Consider the following 17,953-nt stretch of genomic DNA (forward strand, 5'->3'; position numbering starts at 1 on the left):
ACGTAGAGAACCTCTCGGCACATCGAATGAGAAGAGGTGCATTAAGAGATGTTAACGTTCTCATTGTCATTTGTCACTATATTGCAGAATTAGACAACTGCACAGACAGTTAGACAACTAACACAATTGACCTACGGGGGTTATAATCGCAAAATGCTTAACTACTAAAATTATCGACCAATCGAATTACTCTCCTACTCTCTATTCCACTGTTGCATAGAGCTCTAGAGCTGCGCTCCTCGAAACGTTTTCTTCTTCTGCAGTGCCCTGGTGCCCGTCAAAAGAGCAGCGTCCGTCTGTACGTCTGTCTCTCTGCTTATTTACTTTCGTATAAAGTTCGTCGCAGCCACGTGCCAACGGAAAACTATCCTCCTTCGGGAAATCACCATCTCGCTTATCCACATTTACATAGAGTTCTACAGATGTTGTCTCGGCGCTATTTCCGTCTTTCGTTGTCTCTGCTTCCCTGCCAGTGGAACCATTTTTCCTTTGAACGTCCGTCTGTCTGCTTGTCCACTTTGGCGTACAGTTCATCGAGCATACATGATGGAACAGAGTTATCCTCTTGGAGGAAATATCCTCCTCTAATATCCACATTTACATAGAGATCTACTGGTGCTGTCTCGGTACCATTTATGCTTGTTGCGGTCTGTTCTTGCCCGCCAATGGAACTATTTTGTTTTGACGGTCCATTTACCTGCTTGTCTACTTTGGCGTACAGTTCCTCGAGCTTACGTGCTGAAACAGTCCTATCCTTCTCAGAGAACTTATCTCTTGTCTTGTCTACCTTTGCATATAGTTCTACAGGTGTAGTACTGGCGCCGTTTTCGTCTTCTGTGATACCTTGGTGTGCTTCAGTGGAGCTGTCGTTTTCAGAAAGTCCATTTCGTTTCTTCTGCACACTGGCGTACAGCTGCGCGCAGTTTCCTAGTGAGGCAGCACAATTTGGGGCCATTTCGCCTGCGCTCTCATCGCTCTTGTCGTAAACATACCCTCTAATTCCTAGAGAGTCTAGGGGGCGATTCAGCTGGCTGTAGTCACCGGAGTCGAATGCCAAAGAAAGATCCATCGCATGGCTGATAGACGTGCCATGAGGCTCCCTTGAGTCAACCTGTTCGTAGAAGACTTCCTTTGGTGTCAAGGGGTTACGAGCAGTGCTAACTGAGAGTATCATGGTGTCTGCCAACGAATCCTCTTTGAGAGTGTTTTTAACAGTCTTTTGGCACTGGGTGACTATTGGCATTTTTCCTTTCACCGATTTTGTCACATTCACTTTCGCCGAAATAAGCATCTCTTTCTTTCAGGGGGAACTGCGGTGAATCTTCTTCTGCTGTGTTTTGGGTATTCCAAATATTACTGGTGGGCTCAGCGCGTTTGCTCATGTCTGGCCTGATCACACTGTGACCGATGACAGGACCCCTCGTAGATTCCAGCGAGTTGTACTCTGTTGCGTCAAACAGACGAGCTTGCTTCATCGCAGTCCCTTGGCCAGATGTGACAGTAAAAGGGAATTTCAGTTGTTCATATTCCTCAGCTCCACTCGATGGCATTAGATGAGATCTTCCAAGCTGACATTCTGCTCCAAGTGATTGGTCACTTGTAAAAGGTAGCTGCTCAGTGGATGAACCATGATTCCCGTCTCCCTCTACCAAAACGCTACTTTCCGTTATTCGATGCATCTCGGCAACATTTCTGCGTACCTCGTCAGCATCTTGGTAAATATGATCTGGATCAAATGCAGAGTCTTCTGCTCCTGCAGGGACGGGGTATCCCTCAGCGCTGGTAGTATGGCTGACTGAAGGCACCATGGTATAAAGTGGGACAGCCGCATTGGTAGCGCGACTGCCGGGAACTAATGTCAAGGCATTGTCGACCTGACTAGGATCGGATGACGTTTTATATCTGCAAAAAAGGAAGAAGATTTTGTTTCAATAACACGAATTGCTATTTATATAACATGTAACTCCTCTCTTCAGATTTAGAAACAAGTTCTCGCATGACAAAGAATGCAAAATATGGACCGCAAAAAGAAACGACAGACATGTTGTACGCTTCATGTAAAGCAGATATCACAGCCGTTTATTCATCCATTGCAATGATAGATCACCAAGGAAACCATTTACCACTTAAGACGTACATAATCAAACCAATCTGAATCAAATTAAGCATGGCTTTGTAATCATTGTAATCAATGTTATCTTAGTAGTTTAGGAAGAAAAATGTTGCAGTAATGTATCGTGTGGTAATTCCGACATTGTTATGTTAAGTAGTCCAAGGCATATCAAATGAAAGAAAGAACGATATTATTCAGAGGGGTGAAGGTTCAGATGCGAGTTTCTTCACTTTGTCTCCCTCTACAAAGTCGAAAATCACAACTGACATACCAAGCGCTCTCATCATTATTGTCTGAAAAAAAAAATCTGCATTGTTTATAATCTGTGTGTGAAGTTTTTCCATGATAAAATATGTTGAACTAAGTTTCTTCTTAATTTTTACTCTCAGTGTTAAGGTCATCGGTCAAGTTTCTTTTACCGTTAAGTGGACTTTTCAAGTCAATCCCTAGACTTTCAGATGATAGTAAAGACGCCGGTCATGTTATTCCTCGGTTTCTGTCTTCATAGATGCTCAGTAAAATTAGACTTTTCATGGAAAGAGTTAGACAAACCTTAGTGGATAAATCATTACCCAACAGAACCTAGGATAATAAAACACATTACAATAATATAGTAAAACACTTTTGTGTGATATTGTACAGAAACACTTGCCTCTATATCACGATAAGCGCTGATTATAACAAAAGTCTACGTCTAGGGTTTTACCTTCAACTGGTTGGCAAGATGGGGTTGATGCGTTCCAATATGGTGAGTGAGCAGATGGATCATCGTCGGAAATGTAGATACACGACAATGTTGCACTACCATTAAGGATGTAACCATCATCGCAATGCAGGGTAAATACTGTGTATCCATTCAATGTTGTGTTTGAATGCCATTTTCCATGCGATACGTTGCCAGGGTGGCCACATTTTGACTCGTTAACTGAAAAGGACAGAATGCTTATTCATTGACAAAACACTAAGAATTAAATGTTGGTATTACGAAATTGATAGAACACGTACAATTGTCTTCAATATAAATGTAATTCTAAAAGTGTAATTATATTCCTTGCCGTGAGTAGCGACAAAGGGAAATCTTATGCATATATATATATATATATATATATATACCCAATACTTGCAACATGCACTCATAATAAACACACTATATTCCTTATTTGCCCATTCTTTTCCGCAATAGCTGTAATGACAGCAACATTCCAAAAAGACATAGATTCAGCTTGATACTTAAATTTGGAAAATTTATAAGATTTTTCAAATTATGGTCTTATTCCCAAATTCCACAATGTTCCTTGTTGGTAAAAAGTATTCCGTGTATCAGAGCTGCGTGGACGTCAAAGATAAACACTTAGTGCTATAAAAGAGTTATTAATGGAAATTTTGAACTGAACTTTGAGCTTTGAACTGATATCCCAACACTTCCATTATTAAATCATTCGATTATGAAACAATAAATACATAACTATGAAATTTTATTAATACGGAAAGTTCACTTCGAGTCAAGGCGTAAAACACTTTGTGGGAGTAAGATTTGGATATTTACGTGCGACTGCTTGGCAAGATGGGGTTGATGCGTTCCAGACAAGTGAATATGACGTTTGATCATCATCAGATGACGTCATACACAACAAAGTTGCACTACCATTGATGAAGTAACCGTCATCACAATGCAGTGTCACTAAAGATCCAAGCTGCGTGTTTGAATCCCATTTTCCGTGTGGTACGTAACCAGGGTAACCACATGTTGACTTGTTACCTGGATGGGAAAGAATTGATACAAAAGACCATAATGTATTTATAAATGTTGAATAATAGTTAGGGGTAGAGGGTCAACAGCTATGTTTATGTCTTTTGGGGTCTAAGACAATTACCCCCTGGCCAATAATTACCCGAGACCCTTCCCCCAACCCTAACTCTAATCCTAATCCTGAAGCTAACAGTAATCACCCAACCCTAACCCTAATCTTTACTCTACCATTGTCACTAGCATCAATAGGCTTGCACTACCATTCTGTACTTTTAAATAGTCCTAAAAAGAGTGATGAGGCTTTACACACACAAAAAAAAAAAACAGTATCAAAGACAATCTTCAACTTCTGTTATCCGGTCAGTGATTCATTTTCTTGTCACAAACTCCCACTTTGTAAACTAAGACTGAAACTAATTAAAACTATAACTAGACTGACTGGTCTATCAATGTAGCTTAAAGGGATTGTACAGCTTTGGTTGAGACCTAATTTCAGGTTTCTAACATTTTTTGGTGAGATAATGAGAAACCTCTTATGAAATATAAAAGAGCATGTAATTCTATGAGGAATTCAGGTCTGTCAGTTCCTCCCTACGTGGACATGACCAGTCTTGAAGATATGTGTCAGAAGAGGACATGATGTTGAATGTGACACACAAGCATGCGCCTTGGTGAATGACAGCAACATTGGAGTCTTGTCTTCGTTCTCGACATCTGAATGCACACTCTGCATTAGACCCCAAGGTGTGTCTGGTGAGACTCTGAATGAGCGAATTTTCCGGTGAACTCGGTTTTTTCGTAAAGCATCCGAGAAACCCAGGTTCTGCAAGATGATAGATACTCCTGGATGAAATTATAATTCCTCTATTTATAATTCCACGTAAATTCGAGATGAACGATGACAACATTACTTTTTCATAATAGTGTGATTGCCTTCATCGATGATGGAATAATATATTGATTGTTTTCGCATTAATTTAAAGGACAAGTTCATCTATACTATAAATTGTATGATATTCTCTTTATATGCCCCTCTGCGCCTCAGAACAGGCTACTAGATCGATGGCGCATTACAAACGCTGTACTTATTATCATACACAGGTGGAACGAGTGATTGCAGTAGGCCCAATATTAGAAGAATACGTCAGTGAAAGCTTGGGGAAAATTGGAAAATCCGTTTTAAAAAAGACAAATTTGTAATATAAAGTAGCTGTGCAATCACTGCTTGATTAGAACACTATATGTACTACAGTTTACGATGTCGCATGTGTAGACGATAAAAGGAAAATACGAGAGAATTTCACAATTTTTTTTTTCAAAAGCAAAAAGTACACATTTGCTTGACTTGGTACTGACGTATTTATTCCCTTGCCTTCTGAAAGACGCAAGTTATGTTTTCGTTTATTATGCGAGAAGCGGGAAGATAAAATATGTTGAACTCTCTTTAAATGTTTATTTCTTTCTACTCATGTGACATCACTAGCCATAGTAGTCTTCTCATCCGGAAGTGACTGAGCAGAAACTTCACAAATCGATTTTTCCTCAAACTCTCACTAATGTGCTCTACTGATACTGCTGCATTCACTCAATCCAGTGTTGATAAACACTCGATTCAGATGTCTATGAAGATGAACTTGTCCTTTAAGAGGTCCATGAGCCAGAAGAGTTCCGTTGAAAGAAAATGAATAGAATGAACACTATAATGTTTCTCCTACAATAATATGCATTTTTCATAAATAATAGTAATATATGTAATTACAATCAACGCGGCCAAGAATCCACAAACAAACATTATAGACATGGATGGAACCCAGTGTGATATGTATAATTGTGGGGGTATGTGTTGTTTCAATCGTAAGAGGAATTGTAAACTACACGATTTTGCGAGCACAACAAGTAAATGAAACATAGAATTTGATTGATTAAAGAACTGAGCGCAGAAAAGAGTGTTGCAGTTGTAAAGGCTTCTCTATAGAGGGTGATAATCAGAAACATCGCTCGCTGTGGACAATGATAATTGAAGAGCTGCAATGTGTCACGTGTTACAAGGCTCTCTGAATTTTTCATCTTCTTGTTCTTTTTCAAGTTTTTCATCAAGTAATAATTATCACCTTTGTCTACTGGACACAAAGTAGACTGTTTTGGTGTGGTTTGATTTCATTGGCACTATCTGTCACAAGAGATAAGGAGCATTCTCAGGACAACATCTTTGCTGATCTTGGTGTCATTTTTGAACTCAAGTCCCACATATTGCATTTACTGTGAGTTCCTGCCAACATGCCTGGTCGAAGCAAGAAGAATATGCCAGGGATTTTTCTGCCTAGCAGCAGTCCTAAACCGCAAGACCAAATTCCAACTCAAAGGCGGCCTTTCATTGCCCACCCGGGAGTTGACCAAGCGGTAGAGAGGGAGAGAGGAATGGCAGCTGAGGGAGGCCAGACAGCACCCAGCAACAGGGACATACAGCTTAATCTAGGTGGTCTGTGTGAAGAGCTATGTGAGGGTGGGGCAGCAGGCAGCCAGATCACTCAGCTCATAGATAAGGCAGTGAAAACAGCGCTTAAAGCTGCACTACCCCAAATAGTGCAGGTGGTCAAGGAGGCCTGTCTCAACACCATCAAGGAAGCCATAAATCCACATTTGCTGCGAAAACAGTTCCAGCAAGATGAAATTCAGCAGGAACTGAGAAGAGACAATCTTCGGCTGACTGGGATCCCTGAGGCTGAGGAGGAGACGGAGGACCAGCTTGCTGAAAGTGTTGCTAAAGTGGCCAAGGAAGCTGGTGTGGAGATATGCCCTGAGGACATATCTTCTTGTCACCGACTTGGCAAGAAGAGTGAAGGAGGGAAGAGCAGACAAACTGTTGTCCGCTTCACAGCAAGGAGGAAAAGAGACAATTTGTATGCTGTCCGTTTCGGACTTAAAGGGAAGGACAACATGAAGGGGGTATACATCAATGAAGACTTGACGGCAATGCGGCATTCAATCCTCATGAAGGTAAAGACGGCCCCAAATGTCAAATCAACCACAAGCAGGTACGGGAACGTGTGTTGCAAACTAACAAGCGGAGAGACAAAGATCATCAAGAACCCGGATGATCTCTTTGATGTGGGTTTTGATGATGTCTCCTATGGTGATTTCAAACTTCACTTTATAGTATAGCCTGTGACCTTGTTAATCCCAATTTAAGATAAACTCCAACCCAATAAGTAATGATAGAAAATGAAGTCAATACTTTGGAAGTTCATGAATACAAATTATGTCCCAGTGATTTTGATAATGAAATAAATAAAATAAATGAGAACTCTCTTAGTATCACTCATGTCAATGTTAGGTCTTTGAATAGAAATATAAGTGGACTGCAATTATTGTATGATCACAGCCTCAAATTCAAATATGATATTATTGCACTTTCTGAAGTTTGGAACGTTAGTAGTATATATACATACCCGTTGGGACCCCAAAATCCTGCCGATCCTGCAGGATCGGAAGGATTATGAAATATGAATATGGATATGAGATATTCATATAAAACATGAATATGAATATGCAATATTCATATTCATGTTTTTGAATATCTATGAAAATGAAATAAGAATTCTAGATTGATATTATTGGAAATGATTATTTGAATTTGTTTCCGTTATGATGTCACTGATTTTCAGGGAAATTCCCTCCATTTTCTTTTTCCTTATCGTGTGTAAGTAATCATTCAAAAGATTATACATATTACAATATGAATTATGATTTTTTTGTCTTCAAAGTTTGATTTTTTTTAACCCAAACAGGTATGTTCAAGATTTTGCAAACACATATCGCTTGAAATATAATAAATAATAATATTATAAAAATATTTATGAAAACAGAAAGACGAAAATATGAATATTAAAGATCTAATACCTGTCTATCCATAATATTAACGATCTGTGAGGCTGTATACAGGCTCAGAATGTATAGGGGGGGGGGGTAATCAGGAAATTAGGTCATTAACACGCATGATGTAACTTCCGTGTTTTTTTACTGGCGGTAGATTTGAACATGGCTTAGCTGTGGTGATGGTGAATTATGAAGGCAGATGAATTCTACAATCTACAACTTAAATGTGTGTTAAGTGTTTATTTTTTGCTGGTACATGTTCAGTTTTGTTTAGATGTGTTTATTTCTATTATGTGGAAATGAGAGTATAGCTATAATTTTAGGAGACGTGAAAAAAAAAAACTATATATCCCACAAAGATTAATTTTCCTTGAAACATAGACAATTTATGAATACTAAAGTACTAAGTCGCTATTCACCAGTATAATTGTCCGTGGAATAATGACAACTATAGGCGAAAATGGAATATTGTAAAGTTTATGAGAGAGAACGATGAAAATTTGTATATGAATTAAGACATAATTGACGCAGAACTATGAGTTCTGCAAGTTCAGAATGCATTGTGATATGTGTTTTAGTGAAGCAGAACACTCCGCATTAACAAATATGAAGTCACTTGCACTTCCTCGTTCTCTGGTGACAGTGGATTTGAACCTTATAGATGATTCTATAGGCCCTACGTATACTCTTACGCGTAATCTTTCATAACATGCAATTACCAATTCACCCGTGTATTCATGTTGGAACTGTATTTATGTGCGAGTGTTTGGTATTGTGCGTGCGCGTGTGTGTGTGTGTTAGTGGGTGTGTGTGTGTGTGTGTGTGTGCGTGTGTGTGTGTGTGTGTGTGCGTGTGTGTGTGTGTGTGTGTGTCTCATGTGTGCATTGGGTGTCCACACCCCTTATGATTACGATAGTTAACTAAAATAGCTTACGCCGTATGAACCTTCGAGGTTTAACTGTGTGTTTGTGATAAACACACTGATGAATAACAAGTAATAATATTTTTAACAATGAATAAAGTAAATTAGTAATCAGTAGCCAACTACTGAGTTTGAACTTTTACTTTCTCATGTTTGATTGGTAATAGCCTTCTGTTTAAGAGTGTGTTCTGGTCTACACAGCTGTTTTTTTTTTTTTATTTTCAAATGTTTTTTTTTTCTTATTAGTCCTACTCACTAAAGACAATTAGATCATTCTATTATTACAAAACTTACAAAATGTGTTGATAAAAGCAATGTATGTGGGATATTCTCAGTTGTAGTCGCTTATTGATGCCTGACTGTTGTTGCAGTCTGGTAATAGACATTTTACATTCTTCGATATTATACAACTATTAGTACAAATAGTGTTTTGCATGTAACTCAATGCTCTTAAACTTCAGCTTGGGTTACATAATAATTATGACACATCCTTAGTGCCTTGGGTGAGATGTGTTTGTATCACGCTCCAATGAACAACACCCATGCAGGTCAGGACATGTCTAGTTAGATGTATGACATCATATCCTTGGTCATGGACTTGGCGGTATGTTTGAATAAAAGCAGGTGGTGGTGTCTCTCAGTCCCACTTTAAGTTATGTTCCTGTCGAGGTAACATGCCAATTGACCACTACAACGAAATATATTAAGTAGCAGGATTGAAGGAATCACACCTTTTTTTTTTTTTTTTTGCTTACAACTTAGCCATGGATCCTGATAATGATGATGACAAGTTTACGTGCGAAATTTGTGCGGGGAAATTTTCCTCTAAATCAAATATGATGCGTCATAAACGTATGTCTCGTGGTCAGCAAATCCTATACGTGTGTGATACATGTGGTACAACTTTCAAGAGGTTCGACAATCTTAAGCAACACAGGAAGAAATTTCACAGTGCTGCCAAGAGCGTTCAAGACCAGCCATCAGTACTCACAGAGGACAGTGATGATCAACGTTTCCAGTGTAACGAATGCAACGCATTGTTTTTGTCACAAGGAGACCTTCAAAAGCACAAATCAAGTGCCATACTTGCGGCCGAGTCTTTGACCAGAGAAAGAAGTACTTGAAACACTTGGACAGTCATAGACAAATCCCTTCAACAACTTCACGAAAACGAAAGTCACAGAGTGAAACACCTCATATATCCACGAGTAAGTACAAACATGCAATAACATGTTAACCTCTTTTGTATTATGAAATAACACGATTGCGAATTGTCATAAAATGTTTGGATTTACCTTTCAAATAACAAGTTTAATTGAATTTAGAGTAAATACTCCAGCATTATATATCTGTAACTTTTTTTTTTTTTTTACAACTGTAACCATTCCATTCGTCGACTTGGTGTCAAAACCCATGCAGTAGCTGTAAACAAATTCAAAATTAAGTATCATAAACTACAATAAATTCATACTATACGATCTATATGATTTATTCACGATTGAATACAGTATGGAGGTCATTCTCCACCTACTACACGATTAGGCTAAACACAAAGGTAAGTTCGCTATTAAAGTAAACTGTACATTATTGAATGAAGCTGAAGAACAGGGATTCCGCTGTAGAGTATTTAGCAATATTAGTCAGAATCAGCATTAATCTGTTTCGTATACAAAATCACAAATAGTATTTAGCAAAGGTCAAAGTGCATGCACACTTAATTTGGGAATCTGTATTCAAATTGCAATGTATTGAAATCGCATAAAATCTCTCATACATTCCTCTATTTGCGTCTTTTTAGAGAGAAATTCTCAACACAATATTACAGCGATGGATCTTCCTCCTCACGTGGATCCAGAAGGCTGTCTGGGGCAGATGTACAAACAACACTGGAATGAGATTCGGGATCGGCAGTCAACGCAAGCTAGAATCTACCGGTGGTACAACTTCCATTTACCAAGTCTTAACAACGAAACACTTAAGCAAAAGGCTGAGTCAGTATTTAATCAACAGTGTTGTACATTTAAGGTTAACACATCTTTTGGTTTCGTTCTATTAAACAATGAAACAAATGAATGTAGATATTATCATGCCAGTAGAAACACCAAATTGTTCAATGAGCCGTTTTTGGTTAGGGATCAGGTATCTTTCCAGGCATTCGTTGATGCTCTCTTGCATGAAGACACACTAGAATATGCTCGTTCCCTTCGCTCCAATTCCAAGTGGGTGGTTCAGCATGTCACCGATATCACATTTTACATATCTCGGCTGGTAGATCACCCAATAGGCAAAGGTAACGATCTCCCATCATACATCAAAGACAATAATGCAGTTATATCATTGTGTAAAAATCTGAAAACTGGATGCTTCTACGATGATAATCTATGCTTATTCAGGTGTAATGCATTAAATATGGGTTGTAATCGTAAAAAGCTAGAATCAGCTACTAAGGCATTGCTTTGGAAATACAGACCAGATGTATCCATTAAAGAATTTGAAGGGGTGAGACTGGGTGAATTGGGGGAGGTTGAAGATCAGTTTGAAATCAACATATCTGTATATGAATTGGAAACTGCTAACACATCCGATGAAAAAGAGAATTTTAGTGGCATATCTATCGATGATGAGTATGTTGAAGGTGAGTCTGACGAGGAAGTGTCAAATGAAGGTCAAATTGTAGCTAAGCTTGTACGACGTAGTTTAGGAAAGTATGATGATACTATTAGTCTGAGAGCTGGCTGCTGGTCAATTTACCCCATCAAGCCCAAAAGGTTTGACCCCTCAGAGTTGCTGGGGCCACCCTCCTCATTAAAAAAATGCCCGTCAGCCTGGTCCCTGAGGGCGGGTTCGGCCCCCAGGGACCCCCCGAAAAGGCCCTCCGGCGGGTGTAATTTACCCCATGGAGCCCATGGACCAAACTTGGCCTATATGAATGTCCTATGAGTGTACATAACCAAAATATAAAAACTGACAAAATATCTGGTCGGGAAAGGGGTTGCCAGACCGCTTGTTTGCAGCCATAAAACCTTGTTTTTGGTCAAGGAGTCTGCGCCAAGACTACACTGTCCCATAGGCCCTGTACTGTAGCGTCTCCCAACAGGCTGACAGACAGTGCCAGTTAGTGCATGTAGTAGTCTTGGCGCAGACTCCTTTACGCGCAACAAGGGTTATTGCCTGCAAACTACCCGTTATACCCTGGGACCCAGGGTAGTTTGCATGCATAAATTTACCACACACACACCCACCCCCCCCCCACACACACATACACACACACACACACACACACACACACACGCACACACACATACACACACATATGTTTACACATGACTCTATGCACAACTGTATATACCATAACACTAAACATGTTACAATTAATAGGTTTCTCATTAATGCAGCCATAATACCTTGCACATAATAAATGTCAAACCTATAAGATGTTCATACCTTTTGAATGTTTTACATGGATACTATCAATACACCTTTAAGGAACACTGAAGAAATTTGAAATTTGTGTGAAGTTGTATTAGGTTTTATTGGCCACACAGCCTACTCTTTCTGTATGATGTATTCACCTTATGAGACTCAAATAGAGCTTTTCAGAAAATGCTGAAAACTTTTGTTGTGAGTAAACTTCAGTTTAAGACCAACCACAACAGCGCTAAAGGCCAGTTGTATAACACATTTAAGTAAACATTTTCATCAACCGTGCATTAAACATAACTTTAATAAAGTTTATGTCGACAAGTGGGATGTAGCTTGGATTACTTCTTTTTCTCCTGCTTGATATCCTCTTTTAGATACAAATAACAAGTCTAAATCCTAATATAAGATTCCTTTGAAAACCTCAAACTAATAACTTGTTGTGTTTTTGGCTGATAAAAACCACCCTTTGATGTATAACATAGGCAAGGATTACAGCATCCATGCCAACATTTCCTTTATTTGACTCTAATAAATTCCAAATCAGAATAAACTGCATAACATAAGGAAGGAGCTTAATGGTTTTGGAAATGATATTGATCAATTTTCATACTCAGTAGTGCATGTCACCTCATAGTTTTGGGCAAATATCTGCATATCTATAATACTAATGAACATGTAATTACGGTGTTCTCTATACATGTATTTCTTCCTTGGAACCTCAAATAACAAGCTTCACAATAGAATGCTAACTTTCTGTAATGGAAATAAACAGGCCAAGAGCATTTACTTTGATCTTGTGTTCTCTTCATCTCTTCAGCGCTTTTTTTTTTTTTTGGTCATCTTCTTATTTCTGGAGATATATTTTATTTATAATAGTTCCCAGCCCCACACAAATGGTGTCACATACTGCAAACACTGCCAATGACCGTGACCAGTACACACCAAGTTGAAACATAATAGCTCTCTTTTTATATAGCATATAGGCTGAAAGTATTAACTTGGTCTTGTGGTCTCTTTATATCAGCAGTTTTGTCCACTTCTTATTTCTGGAGATACACTGTACTTCATCTTCAGTTCCCCAGCCCCACACAAACAAAACTCAACCTACGGTGTCACACACTGCAAAGAGCGCATCATAGTATATGATTGCCGTTAACCCGGGACATATACACACAACGTGAAACATAAAATTACCAGCTAAATGAAATGTTAGCTTAATTTCTTTTCTTTAACAATAGCATGCACGTTGAGAGCATTTACATGTTGTGTTCTCTTTTATATTAGAATTTTTGTGAACTCCTCATTGAGATACTTTGTCTACCCCCCTCCCCCCCCCCAAAAAAAAAGATAGTACTTGCAGGGTGTATACTTCCAGGGTGTCACATACCATATACAGTTACAATGCAGGTCCTAGTTCATATTTATGATTTAGTTGCCATTCAAAACCATGGCAATTACACATCAAACCATGCATCACACTCTATGGAAGACTAGAGCTTACATAAATTACGTATAATATAGGCCTATGATAAGCATTGCACATGTTTCAGTTGCAGTCTTATGATTCCTGAACTGACCAGTATTTGGCATGAATTAATTTCATATTATATAAAACATAATTTCACATTTTAGTCTATCATACAGTATAATGCATGATTTGAGAAACTGAAGTCTACTCACAACAAAGGGTTTATTTCAGCATTTTCCAAATATATATATATATGTATATATATATATATTTGTCTTATATGGTGGATACATAATAAAGGGTAAGCAGGTTGTGTGGCCAGTAAAACAGAATACAATTTCACACAAATTTCAAAATCTCTTCAGTGTTCCTGCTTGAAGGTTCACTGATAGTATCGATGTAAAACATTCAAAAGTTATGAACATAATAATTATAGGTATGTGCAAGGTATCATGGCTGTATGGAGAAACCACTGGTCATGTTTTGTGTTACGGTATTCTTAGTATACATAGAGTCATGTGTGAATGTGTGTGTGTGTGTGTGTGTGTGTGTGTGTGTGTGGGTGTGTGTGTGGGTGTGGGTGTGTGTGTGGTCAATTTGTGCATGCAAACTACCCTGGGTCCCAGGGTATAACGGGTAGTTTGCAGGCACAAACCCTTGTTGGGCGTAAAGGAGTCTGCGCCAAGACTACTACATGCACTAACTGGCACTGTCCGTCAGCCTGTTGGGAGACGCTACAGCACAGGGCCTATGGGACAGTGTAGTCTTGGCGCAGACTCCTTGACCAAAAACAAGGTTTTATGCCTGCAAACAAGCGGTCTGGCAACCCCTTTCCCGACCAGATATTTTGTCAGTTTTTATATTTTGATTATGTACACCCATAGGACATTCATATAGGCCAAGTTTGGTCCATGGGCTCTATGGGGTAAATTACACCCGCCGGAGGGCCTTTTCGGGGGGTCCCTGGGGGCCGAACCCGCCCTCAGGGACCAGGCTGACGGGCATTTTTTTCATGAGGAGGGTGGCCCCAGCAACTCTCAGGGGTCAAACCTTATGGGCTTGATGGGGTAAATTGACCAGCAGCCAGCTCTCAGACTATATGTACGTAAATCTCTACGGAAATCATTTTAGCTACATTACTGATATTGAACGCTACTGCCAAAGTTTCCAGTGCAGAAAATGTCACAAGCTTTGGAAAACGCGAAAGTCACTACATCGCCACGAGACCATTTGTGATGCATCGGGAACCGCGTACATCTTTCCAAATAAAGGGAGGGCAACTTTTCATAATTCGCCAAGTATCTGGGAAGACCTAGCAGATGAAGGTATTGAGGTGGATGAAGAACGCAAGTATTTTCCATATTTCGCTACATTTGATATGGAATCATACTTGGAAAAAATAGAAAGTTGCCAAGATGTTGCGGCCGGTAAATTACAGTACACTTCCAGACACATTCCTATGAGTGTTAGTGTCAATTCTAACGTCCCTGATTATACCACTCCATTTTGCCTCGTGTCAGATGGAGATCCGCAAAAACTGATCGATGGTATGGTCACATACTTGTTAGAGGTTAGCCAACGCTCCTTCTCTTTACTGAGATCCACATACTCTGATGTCATTGATTTGTTGCAAAAGAAATTGGCCGAAGTTACAAAGCGCCTCAGTGAATCAGGGGACCAAAAATGTAAGGAACCTAAACATCTTACTAAATTGATGGATAAATTTCTGAACTATCTGTCGGAACTCCCCGTAGTAGGATTTAATTCGGGGAGGTACGATATAAATGCAATCAAACAATATCTCTATCCTTCCCTCTTGCAAAAGGACCCTGTCAGTTATGTCATCAAGAGGAATCATAACCATATGGCCCTTAAAACTAACAACCTCCAGTTTCTTGACATAACAAATTTTCTCGCTCCCGGCTTTTCATACGCAGCATTCCTCAAAGCATACGATTGCGAAGAAAGTAAAGGATACTTTCCCCACGGTTGGGTTGATTCACTCGATAAATTAAACCTAACTGAACTACCCCCTATCGAGGCTTTTAAAGACAATCTTAAGGGCACCCGCTTTTCGGATGAACAGTACCACTATTGCAAGCGTGTATGGGAAGAAAATAAGATGACTTGTCTTAGAGATTATCTGGTATGGTATAATAACCTAGACGTTACACCATTTATCGAGGCAATTGAGAAAATGCGAGAGTTCTACAAGGGTCTGACTATTGATCTATTCAAAGACGGCATATCAGTACCCGGTCTTACAATGAAATACCTCATGAAATGTAATCCAGATGCCCATTTCAGTTTAATTTCGGATAAAGACAAAGACTTGTACTACACTTTTCGTGACAACCTAGTAGGGGGACCATCTATCATATTTCATCGTTACCATGAGAAGCACGTGACCAAAATTCGCGGTGGGAAACCTTGTCAGAAAATAATCGGCTTCGATGCGAATGCTTTATATCTGTATTCCATTACGCAGCATATGCCCACTGGTCACTATATTAGGAGGAGATTAGAGAATGATTTTAGGCCAGAAAACAGACACCCCATAGCACAGGAATGGTTAGATTACGAGGGATATTGTAGAGGTATACCCATTCGTCACGCTGGGAATCATACCGAGAAAAAGCTAGGACCACTCCAGCTTCCGGTAGATGGGTTCTGTTCAACAACCAATCAAGTTTTTGAATTTCATGGTTGTTATTTTCACGGGCACCCTTGCCACCTCACAAAGGGCCAATCACACAACAAAACGTTAGGGACATCAATGGAAGATTTAATGAAGAAAACCCGGAAGAAACAGCAATACATAGAAAGTCTTGGTTACGAATACATTTCTATCTGGGAGTGTGAATACAAGAATTTGCGCAAATATGATTCCGAATTAAGCGCATTTCTTTCCAAAAAATTTCCATCCCCAAAGTTCCGTAATGGCATGACACAACCTCAACTTTTATCTGCCATTTCGGCTGGAACATTGTTTGGTTTTGTCCAATGCGATATCCATGTCCCCGACCATCTCAAACAGTACTTTTCGGAGATGTGCCCCATTTTCAAAAATATTAGTATCAGTAGGGATGATATTGGAGATGTGATGAAGTCATACGCAGAGGAGCATGGAATCATGAAGACTCCTCGTCGTAGTCTCATCGGCAGTATGTTTGGTGAGAATATCTTGCTGTTTACTCCCCTGCTCATATGGTATCTGCAGCATGGCCTAGTAGTTACCAAAATCTCTCAGTTTGTGGAGTATGAACCAAAGCCTTGTTTCAAGAGTTTTGGTGAGAATGTGTCAAATGCACGGCGCGCAGGAGATGTAGACCCATCCAAGAGCATTATCGCCGATACCATGAAGCTGATTGGTAACTCGTCTTACGGCAAGACAATCACAAACAAACTAAAACATCGGAATGTCAAAATTTGCGATGAACGTAAAGCTGAAAAACACATCAACAATATCCTCTACAGAGATTTGAACCCAATATCAGAAAACTGTTACGAGGTGGAGATGGCTAAACAGAAGATAAGAGTGGATCTTCCGGTACAAATCGGGCATGCAGTGTACCAGTTGGCAAAACTGCGTATGCTCGAATTTTATTACGATTTCCTTGTGAAATATATTGACCCATCCGATTTTCAACTATGTGAGATGGATACAGATTCCGCATACATGGCCATTTCTGCTAATTCCATTGATGATCTCATTAAACCACACCTGAGAAAAGAGTATGAGATGGACAAATGTAACTGGTTTCCCCGCAATGATACAGCAGAAAATGCCAAATACGATAAGCGCACTCCGGGACTCTTCAAAGTTGAGCGGGAGGGTGATGGTATCGTGGCACTTTGTAGTAAAACGTATTATTGCTTCGGTGGGAAAGACAAGTTCAGTTGTAAAGGTATCAGTAAGAAACAGAATGACATAACGAAAGATGTGTATCTGAAGGTTCTGCAATCTAGAGTGGCTGCTGGTGGTGTGAATACTGGCTTTCGTGTAGTTGGCAATGGTGTCTCTACTTACTCACAGGCAAGAAATGCCTTTACATATTTTTACCCCAAACGAAAAGTACTTGATGATAATGTCTCAACACGTATTTAGATATCTAAAGATAAACAACTTATCCCAGTTTTGGCCATTTTAGGTACATTTGTACCCAAGGTACAGTGATATCACATTTTGTTGTGGTTAGTGCAAATAGCAATGTCACTCACGTCATGACGACAAATATCAATTAACATTTTCTTCGCTGTATTTTCACATAATTTTTTGTCTTTAGATTCTATTTTGGAACATTTTTTTTTTGTTTTTTTTAATAAAGTGCATTGTCTTATACGACATTGTCCGTGATTAACCAAGGAAACTGTATCTTATCAGCAATATTCATGTGATAT

The 17,953-nt window shown here is 39.3% G+C and overlaps 1 protein-coding gene and 1 pseudogene across 1 annotated transcript; one reads left to right on the top strand and one right to left on the bottom strand.

Moving 5' to 3' along the window:
• Positions 1 to 201: 201 nt before the first annotated feature.
• The window catches only part of LOC140227344 (uncharacterized), a 64,023-nt pseudogene continuing 46,271 nt past the window's right edge, over positions 202 to 17,953 (bottom strand).
• Positions 16,911 to 17,660, top strand: LOC140228067 (uncharacterized). The gene has a single exon (XM_072308470.1). It carries the CDS (start codon positions 16,911 to 16,913, stop codon positions 17,658 to 17,660), a length of 750 nt encoding a protein of 249 aa, XP_072164571.1.

The sequence above is a fragment of the Diadema setosum genome, chromosome 4 (assembly GCF_964275005.1).
Source record: "Diadema setosum chromosome 4, eeDiaSeto1, whole genome shotgun sequence".
NCBI lineage: Eukaryota > Metazoa > Echinodermata > Echinoidea > Diadematoida > Diadematidae > Diadema > Diadema setosum.

What these genes read in the sequence shown, in the direction of transcription:
- LOC140228067 (XM_072308470.1), top strand. Translation starts at nt 16,911, where the DNA reads ATGAAGCTGATTGGTAACTCGTCTTACGGCAAGACAATCACAAACAAA.